General features: G+C 43.5%; 1 protein-coding gene across 5 annotated transcripts in view; it reads right to left on the bottom strand.

Annotated features, from left to right (window-relative positions):
- The window catches only part of ZNF480 (zinc finger protein 480), a 28765-nt gene extending 4586 nt beyond the window's left edge, over positions 1–24179 (bottom strand). Inside the window, exons 1-6 of one of the 5 annotated variants that reach the window (XM_055370389.2) lie at positions 24110–24163; positions 21486–21583; positions 21015–21075; positions 20838–20928; positions 7054–7180; positions 5388–5516 (exon numbers count right to left, since the gene is read on the bottom strand). In XM_055370389.2, the coding sequence (XP_055226364.1) occupies positions 5388–5516; positions 7054–7180; positions 20838–20909 (328 nt within the window). In that variant the 5' untranslated portion in view covers positions 20910–20928; positions 21015–21075; positions 21486–21583; positions 24110–24163. The other 4 variants (XM_031004325.3, XM_019016224.4, XM_063701592.1 and 1 more) reach the window with 4 other exon arrangements.

Genomic DNA, 24179 nt, shown 5'->3' with positions numbered 1-24179 from the left:
GAGAGATAGAACAGGAATTGAAACCTTCTGAGAAAAAGAAGGGACAAGTCTCTAGGGAAAATAAGACACTTAAGAGAAGCAGTATACATAATAACAGTACATGCACAAAGCTAGGAAAGGCACATCCCCAGAAAAGGAGTGAGTGTTCCCACACCCTTTACAACAGGCTAATTAGAAAAGATCTCCCTCTGACCAAGTCTTATACAAAACAACTGAGAGAAGCAGTTATTTTACCAAACCTAATCCAAAAATTACAAGGCCTATGAAAGGAAAGAGAAATATGGCTAAAAAATAAATAAAGCCAAATCTAGAAAAAGACAGGCAGCTCTCTAAATTACTAGACAAATATTTATTTATTTATTTATTTAAGACAGGGTCTCGCTCTATCGTCCAGGCTAGAGTGCAGTGGTATGGTCGTAGCTCACTGCAGCATCTACTTCCCCAGCTCAAGCGATCTCTCCTGCTTCAGCCTCCTGAGTAGCTGGGTCTACAGGCATGCACCACCACATTCAGCAAGTTTTGGGGTTTTTTGTTATTTCTTTTGTTTGTTTTTAAGATGGAGTTTTGCTCCTGTTGCCCAGGCTGAAGTACAATGACGCAATCTCAGCTCACTGCAACCTCCACCTCCAGGTTCAAGCAATTATCCTGCCTCAGCCTCCCGAGTAACTGGAACTACAGGTGCCGGCCAACATGCTCAGCTAATTTTTGTATTTTTAGTGGAGATGGGGTTTTACCATGTTGGCCAGGCTGGTCTGGAACTACTGACCACCTCAGCCACCTCAGCTGATCCGGCCACCTCAGCCTCCCAAAGTGCTGGGATTACAGGCGTGAGCCACCACATCCAGCCTCAGCAAGTTTTTTCTGTGTTCTTTTAGAGACAAGGGCTCGTGATATTGCCTAGACTGGTCTCAAACTCCTTGGCTCAAGTGATCCTCCTGCCTTGGCCTCCCAAAGTGTTGGGATTACAGGCATGAGGCGCTGCACATGGCCCTTGACAAATATTTAAAGCAACTGCCTTAAGATTCTTAATAAGCTAAAAGATATCAAGGAGAGATAGACAACTAAATGAAATCAGAAAAACAATACATGAGAAGGAGGATATTAAACAAAGGAGGAAACAAAAAACATTCTGGAGCTGAAATACAATAAATAAAGTAAAAATTCATTAGGTGCTCAACAGCAGATGGATAGAGCACCAAAAAGAATGAGCAAACTTAAAGGTCAGTTATTCAAAAGTATCAGCTCCACCAGGCACAGTGGCTCACGCTTGTAATCCCAGCACTTTGGGAGGCCAAGGCAGGAGGATCACTAGGTCAGGAGTTTGAGACCAGCCTGACCAACACGGTGAAAGCCCGTCTCTACTAAAAATACAAAAATTAGATGGGCGTGGGGGCATGCACCTGTAATCCCAGCTACTCAGGAGGCTGTGGCAAGAGAATCGCTTGAACCTGGGAGGCAGAGATTGCAGTGAGCCAAGATGGAGCCATTACACTCCAGCCTGGGCTACAGAGTGAGACTCTAATTTAAAAAAAAAAAAAAATCAGCTACAAAGACCAAAAACAAAAAACAGAGAAGAAAAGCAAATAAACGCTAATATATTTTTTGGATGCTCTCAAGCACAACAACATACAAATTATTAGAGGTTCATAAGGAGAAGACAGAGGATCAGAAATTGCAACTGAAGAAATAATGTCCAAATAATTGTCCAAATCCCAATTCTGAAGAAAGAACTGAATATACAATTCAAGAAGCTTGACCATTCAAATTAAAATGAACCCAAGGACATTCACACAGAGATACATTATAAGGAAATTATCAAACATCAAAGACGGAGGAAGAACTTTGACAGGAGCAACAAAAAAGATATTTGCCATTTAGAGGAAAAGGTATAAGACTATGTACTTTCTCCAGTGGAAACTTTGCCTGCCAGAAGGCAGTGAGATGACATATTGAAAGTGCTTAAAATCAACCAAGAATACTATATTTAGCAAAACTCACCTGCAAAAATAAAGGAGAAATTTAGACTTTCCTCAATAAAGAAAAGCTAAGAAAGTTCATTACTACTCTAGACCTGTCCAACAAGAAATGCTAAAGGGAGCCCTTCAAAATGAAATAAAAGGATTCCAGACAGTACTGGTAACCCAAATGAGAGGATAAAATTCTCCATTAAAGTAAAAAATGACCCAGGTGTGGTGGCTCACACCTGTAATCTCAGGGTTCTGGGAGGCTGAGGCAGGCAGATTGCTTGAGGTCAGGAGTTTGAGACCAGACTGCCTAACACGGTGAAACCCCATCTCTACAAAAAATACAAAAATTAGCCAGGCATGGTGGTGCAGGCCTGTAATCCCAGCTACTTGGGAGGCTGAGGCAGGAGAATCACTTGAACCCGGGAGATGGAGGTTGCAGTGAGCCGAGATCTCACTGCTACACTCCAGCATGGACGACAGAGTGAGAATCCATCCCCCCATGCAAAAAAAAAAAAAAAAAAAAAAGCAAGAATAGAGAAGCCAGAAACAAACCCTCAAATACTTGGTCGAATGATGTTCAATCAAAATGTCAAGACCATGTAATAAGGAAAGGACAGTCACTTCATCAAATAGTGCTAAAGAAAAAGGATGCCCACATGCAAAGGAATGAGGCTGAACCCTTACTTTACACCCTATGCAAAAATTAACTTAAAGTCTATTCATGACCTAAAACGATAAAACTCCTAGAAAAAAACATAGGTAAAAAGCTTCATGAAATTGGATTCAACGTTTCCCCAGACATAAAACTGATAGTACAGGAAAGAAGGTAAAAATACACACGATGCACTATGACAAAATTGGCAACTATTGTGGATGGAAGAAAACAATTACCACAAAGTAAAGAAAACCTACCATATGTAAGAAAATATTTGCATATCATATCTGTGATAAAAACTTAGTATCTAAAATATATATAGGCTGGATGTGGTGGCTCATGCCTGTAATCTCAGCACTTTGAGAGGCTGCTGCAGGTGGATCACCTGAGGTCAGGAGTTCGAGACCAGCATAGGGAAACCCCATCTCTATTAAAGATACAAAAATTTAGCCAGGCATGGTGGTGAGCACCTGTAATCCCAACTACTTGGGAGGCTGAGGTGGAAGAATTGCTTGAACCTGGGAGGCGCAGGTACCAGTAAGCCGAGATCACACCACTGCATCCAGCATGGGTGACAGAGCAAGAGCCCATCTCAAAAAATAATAATTAATTAATTAAAATAAAATAAAAATATACAAATAACTCCTACAAAGCAAAACAAATAACCAATTATGAAATGTGGAAAGAAATACACATTTTTCCAAAGGTGATATATGACCATATGAGAAAATGCAAAATATCACAAATCATTAGAGAAATGCAAATAGAAAATAGAATATTTTTCCTCACACCCATATAGAATATCAACTCACACCCATATAGAATATTTCTTGTCACGAAAGGGAAAAAAAATGAAACAACAGAAAATCACAAGTGTTGTCGGAAATATGGAGAAATAGAATTTTGTGCCCCTGATGGTGGAAAATTGAAATGGTGCAGTCACTATGGAAACAAGTATGACATTTTCTCAAAGAATCCAAAATCAAATGATCAGTATAGGCAACAATTCCACATCTGGGTATAAAGATTAAAAATATAAAAGGCCAGGCACAGTGGCTCATGCCCATAATGTTACTTTGGGAGGCCTAGGCAGGCGGATCACCTGAGGTGAGGAGTTCGAGACCAGCCTAGCCAACATGGTGAAACCCTGCCTCTACTAATAATACAAAAATTAGCTGGGCATGGTGGCGCACACCTGTAATCCCAGCTGCTCAGGAGGCTGAGTCAGGAGAATTGCTTGAACCCAGGAGGTGGAGGCTGCAGTGAGCCAAGATTGCGCCATTGCACCCCAGCCTGGGCAACAAGAGCGAAACTCCATCTCAAACAAACAAACAAACAAATGAAAAATAAAACAAAAATAAAGACAGAATCTTGAAGAGATATTTAAAAACCCACATTCAAGGCCAGGCACAATAGCTCATGCCTATAATCCCAGCACTTTGGGAGGCCAAGGCAGGTGGATCATGAGGTCAGGAGTTCGAGACAAGATTGGCCAATATGGAGAAACCCCGTCTACTAAAAATACAAAAACTAGCTGGGCGTGGTGGTGTGCACCTGTAGTCCCAGCTGTTTGGGAGGCTGAGGCAGGAGAATTGCTTGAACCCAGGAGGCAGAGGTTGCAGTGAGTCAAGATCATGCCACTGCACTCCAGCCTGGGCAAGAGAGTGAGACACTGTCTCAAAAAACAATGATGACAACAAAAACCCATGTTCATAGCAGCATTTTTCAAAAATAATAAAGAGGTAGGGGCAATGCAGGTGTCCACCAATGGATGAACAGTTAAAAAAACTGTGGTACAGACAAGGAGAAAAATATTATTCAGCCATAAAAGAATATACAAATTTCTTGATGTGCTACAAAATAGATGAACCTGAAAGACACTACGCTGAGTGAGATAAGCCAGTCATAAAAAGACAAATAGTGTATGATTTCATTTGAGTATCCAAAATACTGAAATTCATACAAACAGAACAGAAAGGGGGAGGGGAGAGAATGAAATTGTTGGGGGAATTAGTTAAATATTCCTGGTAATCAATTAAATCAAAATTCAAAATAAAAAAATAAGACTAGGCATCGTGGCTCATGCCGGTAATCAGAGTACTTATGGAGGCTGAGGCAGAAGGATTGCTTCAGCCTAGGTGTTCGAAATCAACATAGGCAACATAGCAAGACCCCTGTATCTGAAAAACAAAAAGAAGCTGGGCACGGTAGCTCACGCCTGTAATTCCAGCACTTTGGAAGGCTGAGGCAGACAGATCATTTAAGGTCAGGAGTTCAAGACCAGCCTGGCCAACATAGTGAAACCCTGTCATTACTGAAAATACAAACAAAAATTAGCTGGGCATGGTGCAGGTGCCCATAATCACAGATACCTGGAAGGCTGAGGCAGCAGAATCCCTTGAACCCGGGAGACGGAGGTTGCAGTGAACTGAGATAGCGCCACTGCACTCCAGCCCGGGCAACAGAGCAAAATTCCATCTCAAATAAATAAATGAAAGGAAGAAAGGAAGAAAGAAAGAGAGAGAGAGAGAGAGAGAGAGAGAGAAAGAAAGATCTCCAGTCAAATAAACAAAAAAATTATTTATTTATTTATTTGAAACTGAGTCTCGCTGTCTCTCAGGCTCTGTTTCATGACAGAGTGAGACTCCATCTCAAAAACAAAACAAACAAAAATACAAACATAAAAAACCAAAACTAGACAAAACAAAACAAAACAAAAGCCCAAACAACAGCATGGCTTCCACCATGCCCATCTGAGCTCTTACCTGTGTTCACACCTTTGATGCACTCCCTCCCATCTGAATTTTTTGCTATTTTCACTTCACTCTCACCAGACCAGGGCTCCCTCCTTTGCTCCAACATGGAGTTAATATTCAGGTCAGGAAGAGAGATTCCTGTTTGTAAAAAAAAAAATCAAAATGTGCTGTGGCATCTCCAAAATCCAAGCCCTATGTGTAGGAAGGAGACAGGATATCACAAATGAATCAAGAATAATATTTCACAAATTCATCCATAGACTGCCTCCTTCCGAATGCTTAGGGAATATTATAACATGCAGACATCAAGCGCCTTTGCAAGAACTACTGAGTATAAAGCACAGGAGTAGAGGCCGGGCGTGGTGGCTCATGCCTGTAATCCCAGCACTTTGGGAGGCCGAGACGGGTGGATCACCTGAGGTCGGGAGTTCGAGATCAGCCTGACCAACACAGAGAAAGTCGGTCTCTACTAAAAATACAAAAAAAAAATTAGCCAAGCATGGTGGTACATGCCTCTAATCCCAGCTACTCGAGCAGTTAAGGCAGGAGAATCATTTGACCCCAGCAGGCGGAGGTTGCAGTGAGCCGAGATCGCGCCATTGCACTCCAGCCTCCAAGAGTGAAACACTCCATCTCAAAAAAAACAAAACGTAAAACAAAGCACAGGAGTAGAAAACAGGGAAGTGGGTATCTGAAAAGTTTGCCGTAAGGTTTTATGCAGCTGGGTGCGGGGCTCATGCCTGTAATCCCAGCACTTCGGGAGGCTGAGGCAGGTGGATTGCTCGAGCCCAGGAGTTTGAGACCAGCCTGGCCAACACTGTAAACATGAAATATAGAAAAATTAGCCGGGTGTGGTGGCAGGTGCCTGTAATCCCAGTTACTAGGGAGGCTAAGGCGAATTGCTTAAGCCTGGGAGGCAGAGGCTGCAGTAAGCCAAGATCACGTGCCCTCCAGCCGGGGCGACAGAGCAAGACTCAATCTCAAAAACAAACAAAAAAGGTTTTATGCATACTTCCGCCCTGGTACCACCCAATGATGTATAATGAAGGGGACAGAACATCTGAAGAAAAAGGACATTTCAACTCCAGAAAACACTATGGAGCTTTTCATTTCTGAGTCAACAAGGTTTTTAGTTTTTTTTTTTTAATGAGATGGAGTTTCACTCTTGTTACCCAGGCTGGAGTGCAATGGTGCATTCTCAGCTCACTGCAACCTCCACCTCCTGGGTTCAGGAGATTCTCCTGACTCAGCCTTCCAAGTAGCTGGGATTACAGGCTCCCACCACCATGCCCGGCTAATTTTTGTATTTTTAGTAGAGATGGGGTTTCACCATGTTGGCCAGGCTGGTCTTGAACTCCTGACCTCAAGTGATCCTCCTGCCTTGGCCTCCCAAAGTGCTGGGATTACAGGTGTGAGCCACTGGTCCCAGCCTGAGTCAATAAGGGTTTTTTTGGTTGTTTTTTTTTGTTGTTTTTTTTTTGGGGACGGAGTTTCGCTCTATTGGCAGGCTGGCAATGACGTGATCTCCACTCACCAAAACCTCTGCCTCCCAGGTTCAAGTGATTCTCCAGCTTAATGTCAGTGAAACAATGCAGGGGCTCCCAGGAGGCACACACGGGAAAATGCTGAAATAACCAAGGGCAGATCCCGGCTTCTGCAGGGGCATGATCCTCACCCAGGGAGACCAGGTTCCTGTAGTTCTCCAACATCACATCCTTGTATAAAGCCCTCTGTGCAGGGTCCAGGCATTTCCACTCCGCCTGAGAGAATTCTATGGCCACATCCCTGAATGTCAAGTGTCCCTAAAATGAAAACCACATTTCACCAACAGGATATGTAAAGGGTATTAATCTTCACTCAAAATGAGAAGGGAGTTGTAAAGATTAACTGGATTGAAGAGAATGTTCTGACGAATCCCCATTAAGGTATTTGTGATGTAGTTATGTGTCTGTAAATGTGTTTTTTTTTCTTTTTTTTGAGACAGAGTCTTACTCTGTTGCCCAGGGTGGAGTGCAGTGGTGCGATCTCGGCTCACTGCAACCTCCGCCTCCTGGTTTCAATCAATTCTTGTGCCTCAGCCTCCCAAGTAGCTGGGACTACAAGTGCACACCATCACACCTGGCTAATTTTTGTATTTTCAGTAGAGATAGAATTACACCACGCTGGCCAGGCTGGTCTTGAACTCTTGATCTCAAGTGGTCCACACATCAAAGCCTCCCTAAGTGTTGGGATTACAGGTGTGAGCCACCACCCTGGCCTATGAATTGTGTTTTATTATACTTTTCCAAAAGAAGTTCTATTTAAAAATCAATATAGATTTCTCATTTTGTGGACATATAAGAAATGCAAATAAAAAATTAACCCATGGTTATCTCTATAGAAGCATTAGCTATTATTTTTGACACTCCAAGTCATATTCAGTATCTACCTGATCTGAATACCTACCAATATCACCACCACTACAAGACAAGTGGTGTCTTTGGAGATGACAATGTCCACAGTGGCTTCAAAAAAAAAAAAAAAAGAATTATAGGCCAGGCATGGTGGCTTACGCCTGTAATCCCAGGACTTTGGGAGGCTGAGGCAGGCAGATGACCTGAGGTCAGGAGTTAGAGACCAGTCTGGCCAACATGGTGAAACCCCGTCTCTAATTAAAATACAAAAATTAGCTGGGCGTGGTGGTATGCACCTGTTAATCCCAGTTACTCAGGAGGCTGAGGCAGAAGAATCACTTGAACCAGGAAGGCAGAGGTTGCAGTGAGCTGAGATTGCACCACTGTAGTCCATCCTGGGGGACAAGAGTGAGACTTCATCTCACAAAAAAAAAAAAAAAAAAGAGAGAAAGAATTATAGCCTGGGCGCAGTGGCTCACGCCTGTAATCCCACCATTCTGGGAGGCCAAGGAGGACAGATCACTTGAGGTCAGGAGTTCAAGACCATCCTGGCCAACATGGTGAAACCCCATCTTTACTAAAAATACAAAAATCAGCTGGGGGTACTGGTGGGTGCCTGTAATCCCAGTTACTTAGGAGGCTGAGGCAAGAGAATTGCTTAAACCCAGGAGGCAGCAGTTGCGATGAGCCAACATCACACCACTGCACTACAGCCTGGGCTACAGAGTGAGACTCTGTCTCAAAAAGAAAAAAATTATAAAACTGTGATGATAACAATAGCAATGACTGAAGCTTTTGAACACTTTCCATGTGACAGGCACTATTCTAAATGCTTTACATGTACTAACTGCTATAACAACAAAAGCCCATGAAAGAAAGACCTGTCCCTGTCTTACTGAGAAGACAACTGTGTCACAGATACCCTAAGAAACTCGCCCCAGGTGTAAGGACTAAAAACAGCAAAGTAAGCACCAGATCCCAGGTGTCCGGGCATTAGAACCAAACCAAAAGAATCAAACAATGAACAGATCAGCATCAAAAGTAAATTGACAATTAATTACCTAAGAAAAAAGTTAAAACAAGTTTAGGGATAAAATCATGGACCTTCATAAAAGGTCATTATGGCTGGGCATGGTGGCTCATGCCTGTAATCCCAGCACTTTGGGAGGTCAAGGCGGGCGGATCACAAGGTCAGGGGATCAAGACCAGCCTGACCAACGTGGTGAAACCCAGTCTCTACTAAAAAATACAAAAATTAGCTGGGCATGGTGGCACGTGCCTTTAATCCCAGCTACTCAGGAGGCTGAGGCAGGATAATCACTTGAACCTGGGAGGCAGAGATTGCAGTGAGCCAAGATCGCGCCACTGCACTCCAGCCTGGTGACAAAAAGAGACTGTCAAAAAAAAAAAATTATATATGAGTACACACATGTATCCCATGTTACTATTCACAGCCATCAACTCATTAACATGATGGTGTAGGACAATTTCCGAGGTCATGGAAAATATTCCAGATGTAATTTCAACTGTTAAAAAAATACATAAAAATGATGACGTGTCTTTAATAAAACCATAGGCTTGCTCATCTGTGCAGTCATGAACACGCATCATGGTCCACACTTATATATATGTACACTTAGACCCACATACACTAGCACACATATACACTTATACACATCAACTGAAATAGGAGTTGTCTGTCAATAACCTATTTTTTAGATGACATTTGTCATCACTTTTTTTTTTAATTTTTAGAGACAGGGTCTCACTATGTCGTCCAGGTTGCATGGAGGTGGCTTATTCACAGTGTACTATGGCCTTGAACTCCTGGGGCTCAAATGTTTCTCCCTCCTCAGCCTCCCAAGTATCTGGAACTAAAGGTTTGTACCACTGCACCCACCTGTCATTGTTATTTTTGCTATGTACCTTTCAGCATGTTTGCAACAAAAATGTATAAATTGTACTCAATTGAGTTTATAAACATTGCTGTATATTAAGCCATTAAAAAATGATAGACCATGAAAAAACACAGAAAGTTGAACTCCAATCTCTATTAAATACCCAGATTCAAAAATATAAATGTAGGCTGGGCACGGTGGCTCCACCTGTAATCCCAGCACTTTGGGAGGCCAAGGTGGGAGGTCTGCTTGAGGACAGGGGTTTGAGAACAGCCTGGGCAACATAGAAAGATCCCATCTTTATTGATATAAAAAACATGATTATACATAATATTTTAAAAAATTGAGATGGGGTTTCAGTATGTTGCCTAGGGTGGTCTCAAACTCCTGCATTCAAGGGATCCTCCTGCCTCAGCTTCCCAAGAAGCTGGGATTCTACACACATGTGATCAACCCTGACTTACATAAATATAATAATTATGTCCATAAAATGTATCTATTTGGTATTTACAAAAGCCCAATGGGGTTTATCAATATATTCCATTAATAAAACATTAATACATGACAGAAAATTTATTAATATGATATAATAATTCAACAAAATATGTCACAGAAAATATCTCAGCAGTATACATCTTTTTTTTTTTTTTTTGAGGCGGAATCTCGCTCTGTCACCCAGGCTGGAGTCCAGTGGCGTGATCTTGGCTCACTGCAAGCTCCGCCTCCTGGGTTCACGCCATTCTCCTGCCTCAGCCTCCGAAGTAGCTGGGACTACAGGTGTCCGCCACCATGCCCGGCTAATTTTTTTTTTTTGTATTTTTAGTACAGACAGGGTTTCACCACGTTAGCCAGGATCGTCTCGATCTCCTGACCTCGTGATCCGCCCACCTCGGCCTCCCAAAGTGCTGGGATTACAGGCATGAGCCACCATGACCGGCTAGCAGTATACATCTTAAGAAATTACTAGATAATTAAAAACAAGGACAAAAATAAAATTTGAAAACAAAAACAACCATATCATTAAGCAAGAACATCTCATGAAACATGATAATCAGCAGTAAACATGGCAGACATTTCCTCGACTTTAAGGGAGGGAAAAGGGGGCTGGTCTGTGCTGCAGCCAATCACCACTGCACAGGATGCCTGGGCAGGGACCAGAAAGAGAGGTTTAAAAAAAAAAATTAGTTGGGGTTGGGGGCAGGAAAAAGCTGGATTTAAAAATGTATATAATTAACAAAATTATTTTAACCAAGACAAAGAATGTCATTTTAACATATTAACTAATAAGAATATATTAGCCTGGTGCAGTGCTGGGATCATGCCTGTAATCCCAGCATTTTGGGAGGCCAACGCAGGCGGATCACTTGAGGTCAGGAGTTCGAGACCAGCCTGGCCAACATGGTGAAACCCCATCTCTACTAAAAATACAAAAAATTAGCTGGGCATGGTGGTGGGTGCCTGTAATCTCAGCTACTTGTGAGGCTGAGGCATGAGAATTGCTTGAACCCAGAAGACAGAAGTTGCAGTGAGCTGAGATCCTGCCACGGCACCCCAGCCTGGGTGACAGAGCAAGACTCTGTCTCAAAAAGAAAGAAAGAAAAATGAATTAAAAGAAGAAAATAAATTTAAAAAAAAGAAAAAAGAATATATTGAAAAAAAATTTCCTTCTTTAGCAGCATTATTTATAAAATGACACATACAGGAAAGAAACATCTGACATCTCCCTTAGGAAATGGCCCCTAACTAGAAGACATTCCGGACCTGTGTAAGAAATCTGCAACTCTACTAAAAGAGTAATGTCAGCAAGACAGAGGAATAGGAAGCCCCGGACCATTTTGAATCCATGTAGACACAAATTAAACAAGAATACATGGGCCAACTGACTTTTGTGAGAAATCTAGAAGCCACTCAGGAGGCTGCACCCAGAGATGCACCAGTACCAAGTCAACCTACTGGGAGCCGAGTGTGAAAATGTGACACATGCTCACCAGAACCCCTGCCCAGGCATGACATGCCATCATCCAGAGGATACCACAAACTCCAGATATCTCCTGAGAGAGGAAAACAATGGGAATGTCTATCCAACCTTCTGACTTTTCAGGGAACTGCCTAAGGGACAAGTTTCTGTCTTGTCTGAACATAAGCATTGAAGTAACAGGGCCCCAGGTCAGGAAGCCACTGAGAACAAAGGCACCAGTATAAACCAGAGCCAGCAGTAATGCAGGCAGACACTAGGTGACAGTGCAGACCCCAGCTTCCTATTGCCCCACACAGGCTGAAGAGCAGGTGCAGAAAGGGACACTCCTCAGCAGAACCTGGTCACCCCCTTCAGTGAGGAGGTAACAAGCAAAGCCCAGAGAGGACACATCCCAGACAAGGTGAGGGACCTCCAGAGTCTCCAGCTGGGCTGACCAGAGCGCATCTTCCCTGAACCAAGCCAGACACTAAAAACAGAGAGGTGACTGATTGTTAATTCAGAGAACGTTCACATGAAGTTGTAAAGGAGTAAATTTTCACAACTTACAGAATAAAGTATCATAAAACAATCACTGAGAATTTTACTTAAAACACCACAATGCTGTATACATATAATTCTACAGGACTTGCTCTCACTCCTGACAGAGGTGACAGGAGTGGGTCCCAGTGAGACTGAGAGAGGGTGGAAGGCTCCCTCCCATAACAATTATTTACATGTCACATAGACATTTAGGACAGGGAATGTTTTGTATTTGATGGCCTAACCTGTACATTTGGAGTTTTCCTATAAGACAAATTTATACATAATTTGATGTTGAAAAAATGATAATAATAATTCGTGGACAAGAATATGATTTCCTCCTCTCTGACAAAAAAAAATCTGCTCCAATCTCTGAGCAAAATTATCACATTTTTTGCTTAACACAGCTGGTGCAGGAGACTCCCCAAAGGAAAATTGGTCTCTGTGAGAGGCACACGCTGAGAATGATGAGAGAACATCCTCCCTGAACCAAGCTAGACATAAAAAACTGGGAAAGGCGTTTAGCTTCAACTGTAGTAAAAATCAGGCAGGAAGGCTGGGCACAGTGGCTCACGCCTATAATCCCAGCACTTTGGGAAGCTGAGGTGGGTGGATCACCTGAGCTCAGGAGTTCAGGACCAGCCTAGACAACATGTTGAAACCCCATCTCTAATAAAAACACAAAAATTAGCTGGGCGTGGTGGTGGGCACCTGACATCCCACCTACTCGGGACACTGAGGCACAAGAATTGCTTGAACCAGGGAGACAGAAGTTGTAGTGAGCCGAGATTGCGCTACTGTACTCTGGCCTGGATGACAGAGCAAGACTCGGTCTCAAGAAAAAAAAAGAAAAAAAAAATCAAGCAGAAAACGTTTTCCTTCCTTCACTCCTTTCCTAGAATTTACTAGGTGCTTGTGCATAATAATACATGACTTCTATGTGCAGCTTCTGGTCTACAGAGAGGTGACAGTGAAGTCAGATGTGGCCCCTGAACAATCCCTACTGCCCAACAGCTCTAACACCATGGGGCCCACACCCCATCTCCATCCATGCTAGGGAGTGAGCCCTTCCCAGAACCATGCCCAGTGAAGCCTCATCCCCAGTTCATGTCACTGGGTAACGGGAGATGGAATCTAAGTGAGATTAGAAGGACTGCGGTGCTGGCAACAGGCCCTAAGCCTGTCATAAACAGGCTTTAAAGAAGCTGGCCATAAATAGGATTTCTGCAGCAATGAAATGTGCTCATGATGGCTATGACGCACACTGCTAGAAGTTGTTGGTTTACTGGAGAAGGGCAAGGAACACCTGGCCTGCCCAGAGAAGAAAACTGCTCAAACCACAAACAATAGGATGAGTGGCCTGTGCCTTAACAACACATTTTTGCTGCAGATAATCAGCCAGAGCCTGTTTCTCTAATCCTTGCTAAGAATGTTTTGTTTCCTCTAAGGAATGCTTTTAGTTAATCTATAATCTATAGAAACAATGCTTATCACTGGCTTGCTGTCAATAAAATGTGGGTCAAACTCTGTTCACAGCTCTCAGCTCTGAAGGCTGTTGGCCCCCTGATCACACTTTACAGTCTATTCTTGTGTCTGTGTATTTAATTCCTCTAGCGCCACTAGGTTAGGGTCCCCACGACCGAGCTGGTCTGAGCAAGTGGCGCCCAACATGGGGCTCAAACCTGGGTGGAAGGGTCACCAGAGTGACGGCTGGAGAACGTGGAACTACACTGCAGAACACCCAAGTACTCTTAAGCAATCCCTGCGGTGAGTAAGAAGGGGAGCTCAGAAGCATCAGGGTAACAATGGGACAAGGGTCGAGCAGACATGAGGCTTATTTGAGTCTCCTTCAGCAGCTCCTCAGAAAAGGAAGAGTAAAGGTTAGCACTAGCTGACTCATGCAGGTTTTTAGTGTGGTAGAGAAATATTGCCCCTGGTATCCGGACTGAGAAACTATGAATGTAGAGGTCTGGGAAAAGGTAGGCAGCACACTGAAGAAGGCATATAAGGATGGCGCTGAGGATATTACTGTAACTGTCTGGTCAGTGTGGGCTCTGGTTCATTCCACCTTGGAGCCTTTCCACACAGATAATAAGGAAGAAGAATCAGAGGAAGAAGGGGAGTGTAATGAAGTACAGAAGAAGTGACAGAGAAGGTTTCCTTGCCAGCTAAAGCAGCAAAGGAGGGAGATGTTTGTCCCTACCCGTCTACACCCCCTCATCATTTTGAAGAAAAAGAGTGGCCTCACCCTCCAGATCTTTCTTTTCCAGAGGACACTGGACAAAAAGTAGTTGCCCTAGTGACTGTTCGAGCAGCGCCTCAAGCAACTGCTCTCGGTTCTATTCAGGCAGGAATCCAGCAAGCTAGATGAGAGTGTGATATGGATGCTTGGCAGTTCCCTGTTAGAATACACCCACCTGATCAACAGGGGAATATGATGGCTACATTTGAGCCTTTTCCTTTCAAAATACTTAAAGAATTTAAACAAGCTATTAATCAATATGGACCAGGTTCTCCTTTTGTAATGGGACTGTTAAAGAATGTTGCTGTCTCCAGTCAAATGATTCCTACTGACTACAATGCACTTACTTGAGCTTGTCTAACTCCTGCTCAGTTCTTACAATTTAAAACTTGGTGCGCAGATGAAGCTTCCATCCAGGCTGCTCACAACGCCCAGGCCCAACCTCAAATTAATATAACTGCAGACCAACTTTTGGGAGTTGGTGGCTGGGGTGGTTTAGATGCACAAGTGGTTATGTGGGATGATGCCATAGAGCAGCTTAGAGGAGTGTGCGTTAGAGCTTGGGAAAAAAATCACTTCAGGCAGGGAACAATACCCTTCAAGTGCTGTCAAGCAGGGACTGAAAGAACTGTATGCAGATTTTATAGCTAGATTACAGGAGTCTCTTAAAAAGGTGATTGCAGATTCAGCTGCTCAGGATGTAGTGTTGCAGTTATTAGTTTTCGACAATGCCAATCCTGAGCGCCAAGCCACTCTGTGACCTATTAGGGGAAAAGCACATTTGGTTGACTATATTAAAGCTTGTGATGGTATTGGAGGTAATCTGCATAAGACTACTCTGCTAGCCCAGGCCATTGCCTGGGACTGAAAGTGGGTAAAGGAAATACTCCACTTCCTGGAGCTTGTTTTAACTGGGGGAAACATGGTCATACTGAAAAAGAATGTAGAAAAAACCAGCAAGTCAGGCTGCCAGTTGGGGGAAAAAAGAAATCTGCTGACCCTGAAATATGTCCAAAATGTAAAAAACAAAAACATTGGGCTAATCAGTGTCACTCTGAGTTTGATGAAGATGGGAACCCGATTTCAGGAAACACCATGAGGGGCCCGTCCCAGGCCTCATTCCAAACCGGGGCATTTCCAGCTCAGGCCACTCCCTCACCCCCATACAATACCTGTCTCCTGCCACAGCTGGTAGGAGATTTATGCTGCACAAAACTTATGAGCTTTCTGCCTGGGGAACCCCCGCAAAAAGTGCCAACAGGAGTCTGTGGCACCCCTTGCCAGTGGGGACAGTAGGATTACTTCTAGGTAGGTCTAGTTTAAATTTAAAACGAGTGCAAGTACATGCAGGAGTCATTGATTCAGATTACAGTGGGGAAATTTAAATTGTTATATCTACTTCTGTTCCCTGGAAAGCAGAGACAGGAGAGCCCATAGCACAGCTCCTGTGCTATGAACAAGAGGATTTGGAAGCTCCTGTGCTATGAACTAAATGAACAAGAGGATTTGGAAGCTCGAATAAACAAGGCAAAGCAGCTTACTGGGTGAATCAAATTACTAATAAACATCCTACCTGTGAAATAACTATTAAGGAAAAAAATTTAAAGGATTGGTAGATACAGGAGAGGACATTTCAATCATTTCTCTACAGCACTGGCTGTCCATGTGGCCAATTCAACCCACTCGATTTAACATAGTTGGAGTTGGTATAGCCCCTAAAGTATATCAAAGCAGTTATATATTGCATTGTGAAGGACCCAATGAACAATCTGGGACTATTCAACCAATTGTAACTTCTGTTTTTTGGTGTTTTTTTTTGAGACGGAGTCTGGCTCCATCCCCTAGGCTGGAGTGCAGTGGCGCGATCTCGGCTCACTGCAAGCTCCGCCTCCCAGGTTCACGCCATTCTCCTGCCTCAGCCTCCAGAGTAGCTGGGACCACAGGTGCCCACCACCATGCCTGGCTAATTTTTTTGTATTTTTAGTAGAGACGGGGTTTCACCATGTTGGCCAGGATGGTCTCAAACTCCTGACCTTGTGATCAACCCACCTTGGCCTCCCAAAGTGCTGGAATTACAGGCTTGAGCCACCACACCCAGCCAACCAATTGTAACTTCTGTACCTATAAATTTATGGGGAAGAGATTTATTACAGCAATGGGGAGCACAAGTGTTCATTCCAGAACAATTATATAGCCCTCAAAGTCAGCATATGATGAAAGAGATGGGGTATGTGCCTGGCATGGGATTAGAAAAAAACTTAAAAGGGTTAAAGAAACCACTTCAAGCAGAAGGACAAAATTCTCACCAGGGTTTAGGACATAATTTTTCATGGCAGCCATTGTTAAGCCTCCAGAACCTATACCGTTAAAATGGTTAACAAATAAACCAACTTGGATAAAACAATGGCCGCTAAGTAAAGAGAAACTGGAGGCTTTAGAGGACTTAGTTACTGAACAATTAGAAAAAGGACACACAGCTCCAACATTTTCCCCCTGGAATTCTCCAGTCTTTGTTATTAAGAAAAAAATCACATAAATGGAGCATGTTGACAGATCTGAGAGCCATTAATTCAGTTATACAACCTATGGGGACATTGCAGCCAGGACTGCCTTTTCCTGCTGATTCCAAAAAATTTGCCTTTAATAGTCATAGATTTAAAAGACTGTTTCTTTACTATCTCCTTAGCTGAGCAAGGCTGTGAACGGTTTGCATTTATAATTCCTGAGGTAAACAACCTGCAGCCTGCTAAGCATTTTCATTGGAAAGTGTTGTCACAAGGCATGTTAAACTGTCCAACAATTTGTCAGACTTATGTAGGACAAGCAATTGAACCTACTCATAAAAAATTTTCACAGTGTTATATTATTCATTATATGGACGATATTCTTTGTGCTGCCCCCACTCAGGAAATACTACTCCAATATTATGATCACTTAAAAAATTCGATTTCTCATGCCAGTTTAATTATAGCTCCTGACAAAAATTCAGACCACTACTCCTTACTCCTACTTAGGGACCTTAGTAAATGACACTACAGTAGTGCCACAGAAAGTAACCATAAGGATCAATTGAAAACACTGAATGGCTTTCAAAAATTACTAAGGGACATTAATTGGATACAACCTGCTCTAGGCATTCCTACCTATGACATGAGTAATCTATTTTCTATCCTTAAAGGAGATCCTAGTCTCATTAGCCCTCAGCAATTAACAAAGGAGGCTGAGGCAGAGTTACAACTCATTGAAAAACAAGTACATAAAACCTCAAATAAATAGAATAGATCCAGAAAAGGCTTTAGATGTATTGATTTTTCCAACTCAGCATTCACCTACTGGTGTTACTGTCCAAAAGCAGACTTGGTAGAATGGCTTTTTCTTCCACATATGAATTCATGGATTCTAACTCATTATTTGGATCAAATTGCTACTCTGATAGGGAATGGGAGAATTTGAATTGTTAAATTGCATGGATATGACCCTGAAAAAATTATTGTCCCTCTTACAAAGGCACAAATACAACAATCCTTTATAAATCACCTTAGCAAACCCAGTTAGCTGATTCCGTGGGAGTGCTTAATAATCACTTTCCAAAAACAAAATTATTTCAATTTTTAAAACTAACTAGATGCTCCCTAGAATAACTAAATTTAAACCAATTAAAAGTGCTGAAAATGTTTTTACAGATGGGTCTAGTAACAGTAAAGCTTCTTACTGTAGATCAAAAACTAAAGTCTTCCACATGCCCTATACTTCAGCTCAAAAATCGGAGCTTGTAGCTGTAATTAAGGTACTGACTCCTTTTAAGATGCCTGTCAATGTAATTTCTAATTCTTCATATGTAGTCCATTCCACACAATTAAAAATGCTCAGTTATGATTTCATACAGATGAACAGCTAATGACTTTATTTACCCAGTTACAAACCACAGTTAGGAACAGAATGCACCCTTTTACATTACTCATATTAGAGCTCATACACCCTTTCCAGGACCTTTAACTGCAGGGAATCAAATGGCTGATCGCCTAGTTGCTACTGCAATATCTAATGCTAGACACTTTCACAATTTAACCCATGTTAATGCCTCTGGTCTACAACGTAGATATAGCATTACCTGGAAAGAAGCTAAAGCTATTATCCAGCAATGCCCAACTTGCCAATTGGTGCATTCCTCATCTTTTACAGGAGGAGTTAAACCTCGAGGATTGGAACCTAATTCTGTTTGGCAAATGGATGTCATTTATGTTCCTTCTTTTGGTAAACTGGCTTATGTGCATGTATGTGTAGATACCTTTTCTCACTTTGTTTAGGCTACCTGTCGAACGAGGGACTCTTCTGCCTGTGTTAAATGGCATTTTCTGCAGTGCTTCGCAGTGATGGGCATTCCAGCTTTTATTAAAACAGATAATGCCCAAGGCTGTACTAGCCAAGCTCTAGCTACATTTTTCTCTATATAGAGTATTAAACACATTACTGGCATCCCATATAATTCACAAGGACAAGCCATTGTGGAAAGAATGAATCTCTCCCTAAAACAGCAATTACAAAAACACAAAGGGGGGAACAGTGATTATGGAACTGCAATTATGCAATTGAATCTAGCATTATTGACTTTAAATTTTTTGAGCCTGCCTAAAGGCCAGATGCTATCAGCAGCTGAACAGCATTTACAGAAATCAGCTGCAAAGACAGAAGCAGAACTGGTTTGGTGGAGAGATCCCATAACAAAAAGTTGGGAAATAGGTAAAATAATAACTTGGGGTAGAAGTTATGCTTGTGTATCTCCAGGCCAAAACCAGCAGCTGATTTGGATACCATTAAGACACCTGAAAGCTTGTCATGAGCCAGATGCTGAGGAAGAGATTTTGGGAGGAACCCAAGGACCCCCCAGTTGCAGCCATGTCGAGAATGACAATAAGGCCTCCTTTTCTGTTTGGAGTAAGTGATTTAAAACTTGATCTCCCTAATCATCATGTGACTTGTCAAGAATGTACATTGTTTTCTTGTGTGAATTCCTCCTTGTGTAATACTGATCATTCTATTTTAGTGGTAAGAGCCTGAGAAGGCGTATGGATACCTGTAAAGCTTTCCTGTCCTTGGGAAGCCTCTCCTTCTGTGCATACATTACTGAAATTCTTCAAAAGAATTTGAGGTACTCTCGGCATTTCATTGCCACTTTAATTTTAATCATTATGGGATTGATTGCTGTCACAGCTACTGCCACGGTAGCTGGAGTTACTTTGCATTCCACAGTACAAAGAGCAGACTACGTAAATAATTGGCAGAAAAATTCTACTTTGCAGTGGAATTCCCAAACTAACACAGACTGAAAACTAGCTAATCAAATCAATGATCTCCGATAAACTGTAATGTGGCTAGGAGATCAAGTAGTTAGTCTAGAATATAGAATGCAGATACAATGTGATTGGAATACTTCTGATTTTTGCATTACTCCTCATCTGTATAATGAAACAGAGCATGAGTAGGAAAGAGTTAAGAGACATTTAAAGGGTCATACTGGAAATTTATCTTTAGATATTACAAAACTGAAGGAACAAGTATTCCAAGCCTCTCAGGCACATCTGATGCTAATGCCAGGAACTAAAGAGCTTGAAGGAGCTGCAGACAGATTAGCAGCTATTAACCCATTAAAACGGATCAAGACAATTGGAGGCTCCCTGATTTCAATGATGATTGTGCTTTTAATCTGTGTTGTTTGTCTTTGTGTAGCATGCAGATCCGAATCCCAAATCCTGTGAGAAGTAGCCCACCGTGACAAAGCAGCCTTTGCCTATGTCGCTTTGCAAAAACAGAAAGGGGGACATGCTGGCAACAGGCTTTAAAGAAATTGGCCATAAGCAGGATTTTGGCAGCCAATGAAACGTGCTCGTGATGGCTATAACACACACTACTAGAAGCTGTTGGTTTACTGGAGCAGGACAAGGAACACCTGGCCTGCCCGGAGTGGAAAACTGCTCAAACCACAAACAATAGCATGAGTGGCCTGTGCCTTAACACGTTTTTGCTGCAGATAATTAGCCAGAGACTGTTTCTCTACTCCTTGCTAAGAATGTTTTGTTTCCCGTAAGGAATGCTTTTAGTTAATCTATAATCTATAAAAACAATGCTTATCAATGGCTTGCTGTCAATAAATATGTGGGTCAAACCCTGTTCGCAGCTCTCAGCTCTGAAGGCTGTTGGCCCCTGATCCCACTTTACACTCTATTCTTGTGTCTGTGTCTTTAATTCCTCTAGTGCCACTAGGTTAGGGTCCCCACGACCAAGCTGGTCTTGGCACTGAGGGAAGGCATAGGTAAGCGCGAGCAAACCTGTCAGGCAGGACACTTCAGACTCAGAGAAGACTCCCAACTCCAAGGCCCAGCGTTTCTGAAAGAAAGGAGACAGAACAATCCACCGAGAATATCATCTCACCTGAGGAAGAGCCATCCCTGACTCCTTTGCTTTCCTCTTCCTTCTCTTCTGGGCTTTTTCATCACACAGCATGACTCTTTAGAAGTCAATCCTAAATGTCAAAAATATGCTGTTTAGGGCTTAGAATCAACACACCCTCTTCCCATGCCACAATCACACACACAGGTTAGACCTCACCCTGCGGAAAGATGTCCTCTGCTGCCCACTGCACCAGAGTTGATGCAGAGACAAGAAACTCCTACAGGAAGAACAACAAGTGAGTTTTTTACTCATCTTCAGAACCTCCTCCCCTCCTAGAGATGCCCACATGCATGCTGCAGCAGTGGGGAGCTGGCCTGGTCTAAGCTCCCCTTCAGGGCCAGACCCAGCCCTGACCAAACCCCATGCAGAGCACAGCCCCTCCTCCCCTCTCTATGGATCCCAGGCTCATGTAATCCCTCAGAAATGGAGGACACGGAGCCCTGGTGCTCAGCGCCAGAGACAGAACACACTGGAATCCCCTTATCCATGGGGTATATGTCCCAACACCCCCATTGGATGCCTGGAACTTCAAACAGTACTGAACTCCATTTATTCCACCCTGGCCAACATTGTGAAACCTCGTCTCTACTAAAAATACAAAAATTAGCTGGGCGTGGTGGCACACACCTATAATCCCAGCTACTTGGGAGGCTGAGGCAGGAGAAATGCTTGAAACTGGGAGATGGATGTTGCAGTGAGCTGAGATCACGCCATTGCACTCCAGCCTGGGCAACAAGAGTGAAACTCCGTCTCAAAACAAAACAAAAGAAAAAAAAAATCAGGGTATCCCAAAGCCCCTTCTTTTGATTAATTTGCTAGGAGGGTTCTTCCATCGGGCTAGTCATCTGTATCTTTTGCAATATTCTTCATAGCAAATGGGTAAAACTAAGCAAAATGCTTCCTTGAGTTCTGTGAACCAGGCTAACAAATTAATAAAATCTGAGGAAAGGGTCAAGGGAATCTTCAGTTTTTAGATGTTTGGTTGAAGTTCAGGTCCCAACCAGGAACTTACAACCAGCACGTGAAGTAGGGGCAGCCTTGTGGAACTGAGCCCCCAACCTGTGGGATCTGATGCTAACTTCAAGTAGACAGTGTCAACTTGACTGAAATTACGGATCACCCAGGCGGTGTCTGACGAATTGCTTGTTGGTGGGAAGAAATCCCCACACATTTTGTTCATCAGATATGAAGCTTTCTGTGTTGAGTGTTCACTATTGTGTTGATTGCAAGAGTAGGAAAAACACTTTGGTTTTCCTGCTATCTTTTACACTCGCCCACACACCACCCCGTCCCAGGAAAAGGAAAGTGGGTGACCCACACCTGAATGACTCAAGTCACTGACCTGTGCCTGAATAGCAAATGTGAGTGGAAGCTAAAGTCTGATGCCAAGAATTACAAAATGCAGCAGCCTTACAGACAGGAGTTTTGCATATCTCATCTTCATCTGTATTTTTAAAGTATATCTCATATTATCAAATTATAAATAGATAAATCAATGTCACAACTTAATCATAATATCCAATCAACTCACTGTTCATCTGCACCCAGGGTTCCCTCTTTTCTCAGTACTGTGTTTCCCTCCCTCATTCTGTACGTATCTCTCATTCTCACCTTCTTTCTCTAGCTTTTTTTCCCCCTTTATTTTTCCCCTAAGATTCTGCTCATTTTGAGCCCCTCTCTTCTCCTGATGTTTCTCCCCTTCTTCCTTTTATTCCTTCTCTTCCACCTGTTCTGCTCCATTCTGGCAACTTGTTTCACCCCTTTTCCAAACTTTCTGCTCAATCTTTGATCATCCCAATCTCCACCTATTTGTCTCTTTTTTTTGTTTGTTTGTTTCCCCTGAGACAGAGTTTTGCTCTTGTCGCCCAGCCTGGAGTGCAATGGCGCAATCTCAGCTCACTGCAACCTCCGCCTCCCGGGTTCAAGCAATTCTCCTGCCTCAGCCTCCTGAGTAGCTGGGATTACATGCACGCGCTGACGCCCGGCTAATTTTTGTATTTTTAGTAGAGATGGGGTTTCACCATGTTGCCCACGCTGGTCTCAAACTCCTGACCTCACGTGATCCACCCACCTTGGCCTCCCAAAGTGCTGGGATTACAGGCGTGAGCCACTGTGCCCGGTCTTGCCTCTTTCCCTGTCTCTACTCCCCCTCTGCTCTCCCTGTTAAATCCCTTCTTTTCTGTTACACCCCCTTGTCCCCACTCTCTGGCACCCTGAGATCCCAGGCCTCCACCTGCTGTGGTTCTCCCTCTGCTCTCGTTGTCACCAGCTGGCTCCTCTTGCTGTCCCAGCACCATGCTGCTCTGTCTGCCCTGGCTCCAAATCCCTCCTCCTCTCCCCCACTCTCAAACTGAGGAACTTCCCACTTTGCTGCCCCTCTCACTATCTTGCTGTCCTTCATCTCTCCGGAGATGGGAACTTTTCTCTGCATTTCTCCAGTTGCTTTTTTCCCCCTGCTACTTTCTCGGCTTCATTCGCTGTCTCTGCAAATCCTCCAGCCACTCTCTACTTTGCCATCTGCTTATGGCTCTCCCTCAATCTTCTTTTTCTCCTTCAAAATGTTTCTCTTTCTTCTCCCTCGCTCTCCATCTCTCTTTCTGCACACATTCACATGGAAGGAATTGGGATCCGATGTCCACAAGCAGAACACCTTTTCAGTGGGGTGTTATTTGGCCCGCAAGAACACTGGATGTCAAGAGACAGAGTAAGTCACCTCCCCACACGCAGAGTTAGGAGAAGCGGTGTCTGGGAAGAGAAGGCCTGGGGAGTAGCGGGGCCCCGTATCAAGGAGGGTAAAGGTAGGGTCTGGATCAAGAGATGGGTGGCGTCTGCAGAATCCCAGCACTCGGCAGAAGACGCGGCTTCTCCTGGATTGAGATTGGAGCGCTGTGCTCCAGGGCCAACAAAGGCGAGGCTTGGGGGACCGGATAGACCGGAATCCGCCTAGCGGAGGAGGACTTTACGCTGTGCGGGGCGGATGTAAGCATCACTGAAGGATTTGAAGCAGGAAAACTCCGCGACAGGAGGTGACTACATGGCCCTGTGACAGAAAGACGGGGGACAGGACCCGCCGCCGAGCGATTTAAACACACAGGGAAGCGACCGCCTGACTCTCACGGAGACGCCTGAATTTGGTCGGGGTAGAGGGAGCGGTGCGAGGATTTCAAGGTCTGTGTGGCCCCTCAGATCCCGGGTACAGAAGCGCGGGGGAGTTGGGAAGCGCAGATTAATTTACACAAAGGGAAACTCACGCGCCGCGGCGTGACCTTCACTCCACGCGATCCGCTTCCGGGTTTGTGGGAAACTGCGCGCGCAGCGGAG

Source organism: Gorilla gorilla, chromosome 20 (assembly GCF_029281585.2).
Source record: "Gorilla gorilla gorilla isolate KB3781 chromosome 20, NHGRI_mGorGor1-v2.1_pri, whole genome shotgun sequence".
NCBI lineage: Eukaryota > Metazoa > Chordata > Mammalia > Primates > Hominidae > Gorilla > Gorilla gorilla.
The sequence above is the reverse complement of the archived record's forward strand: the minus strand, read 5'-3'. Positions and strand labels throughout refer to the sequence as shown.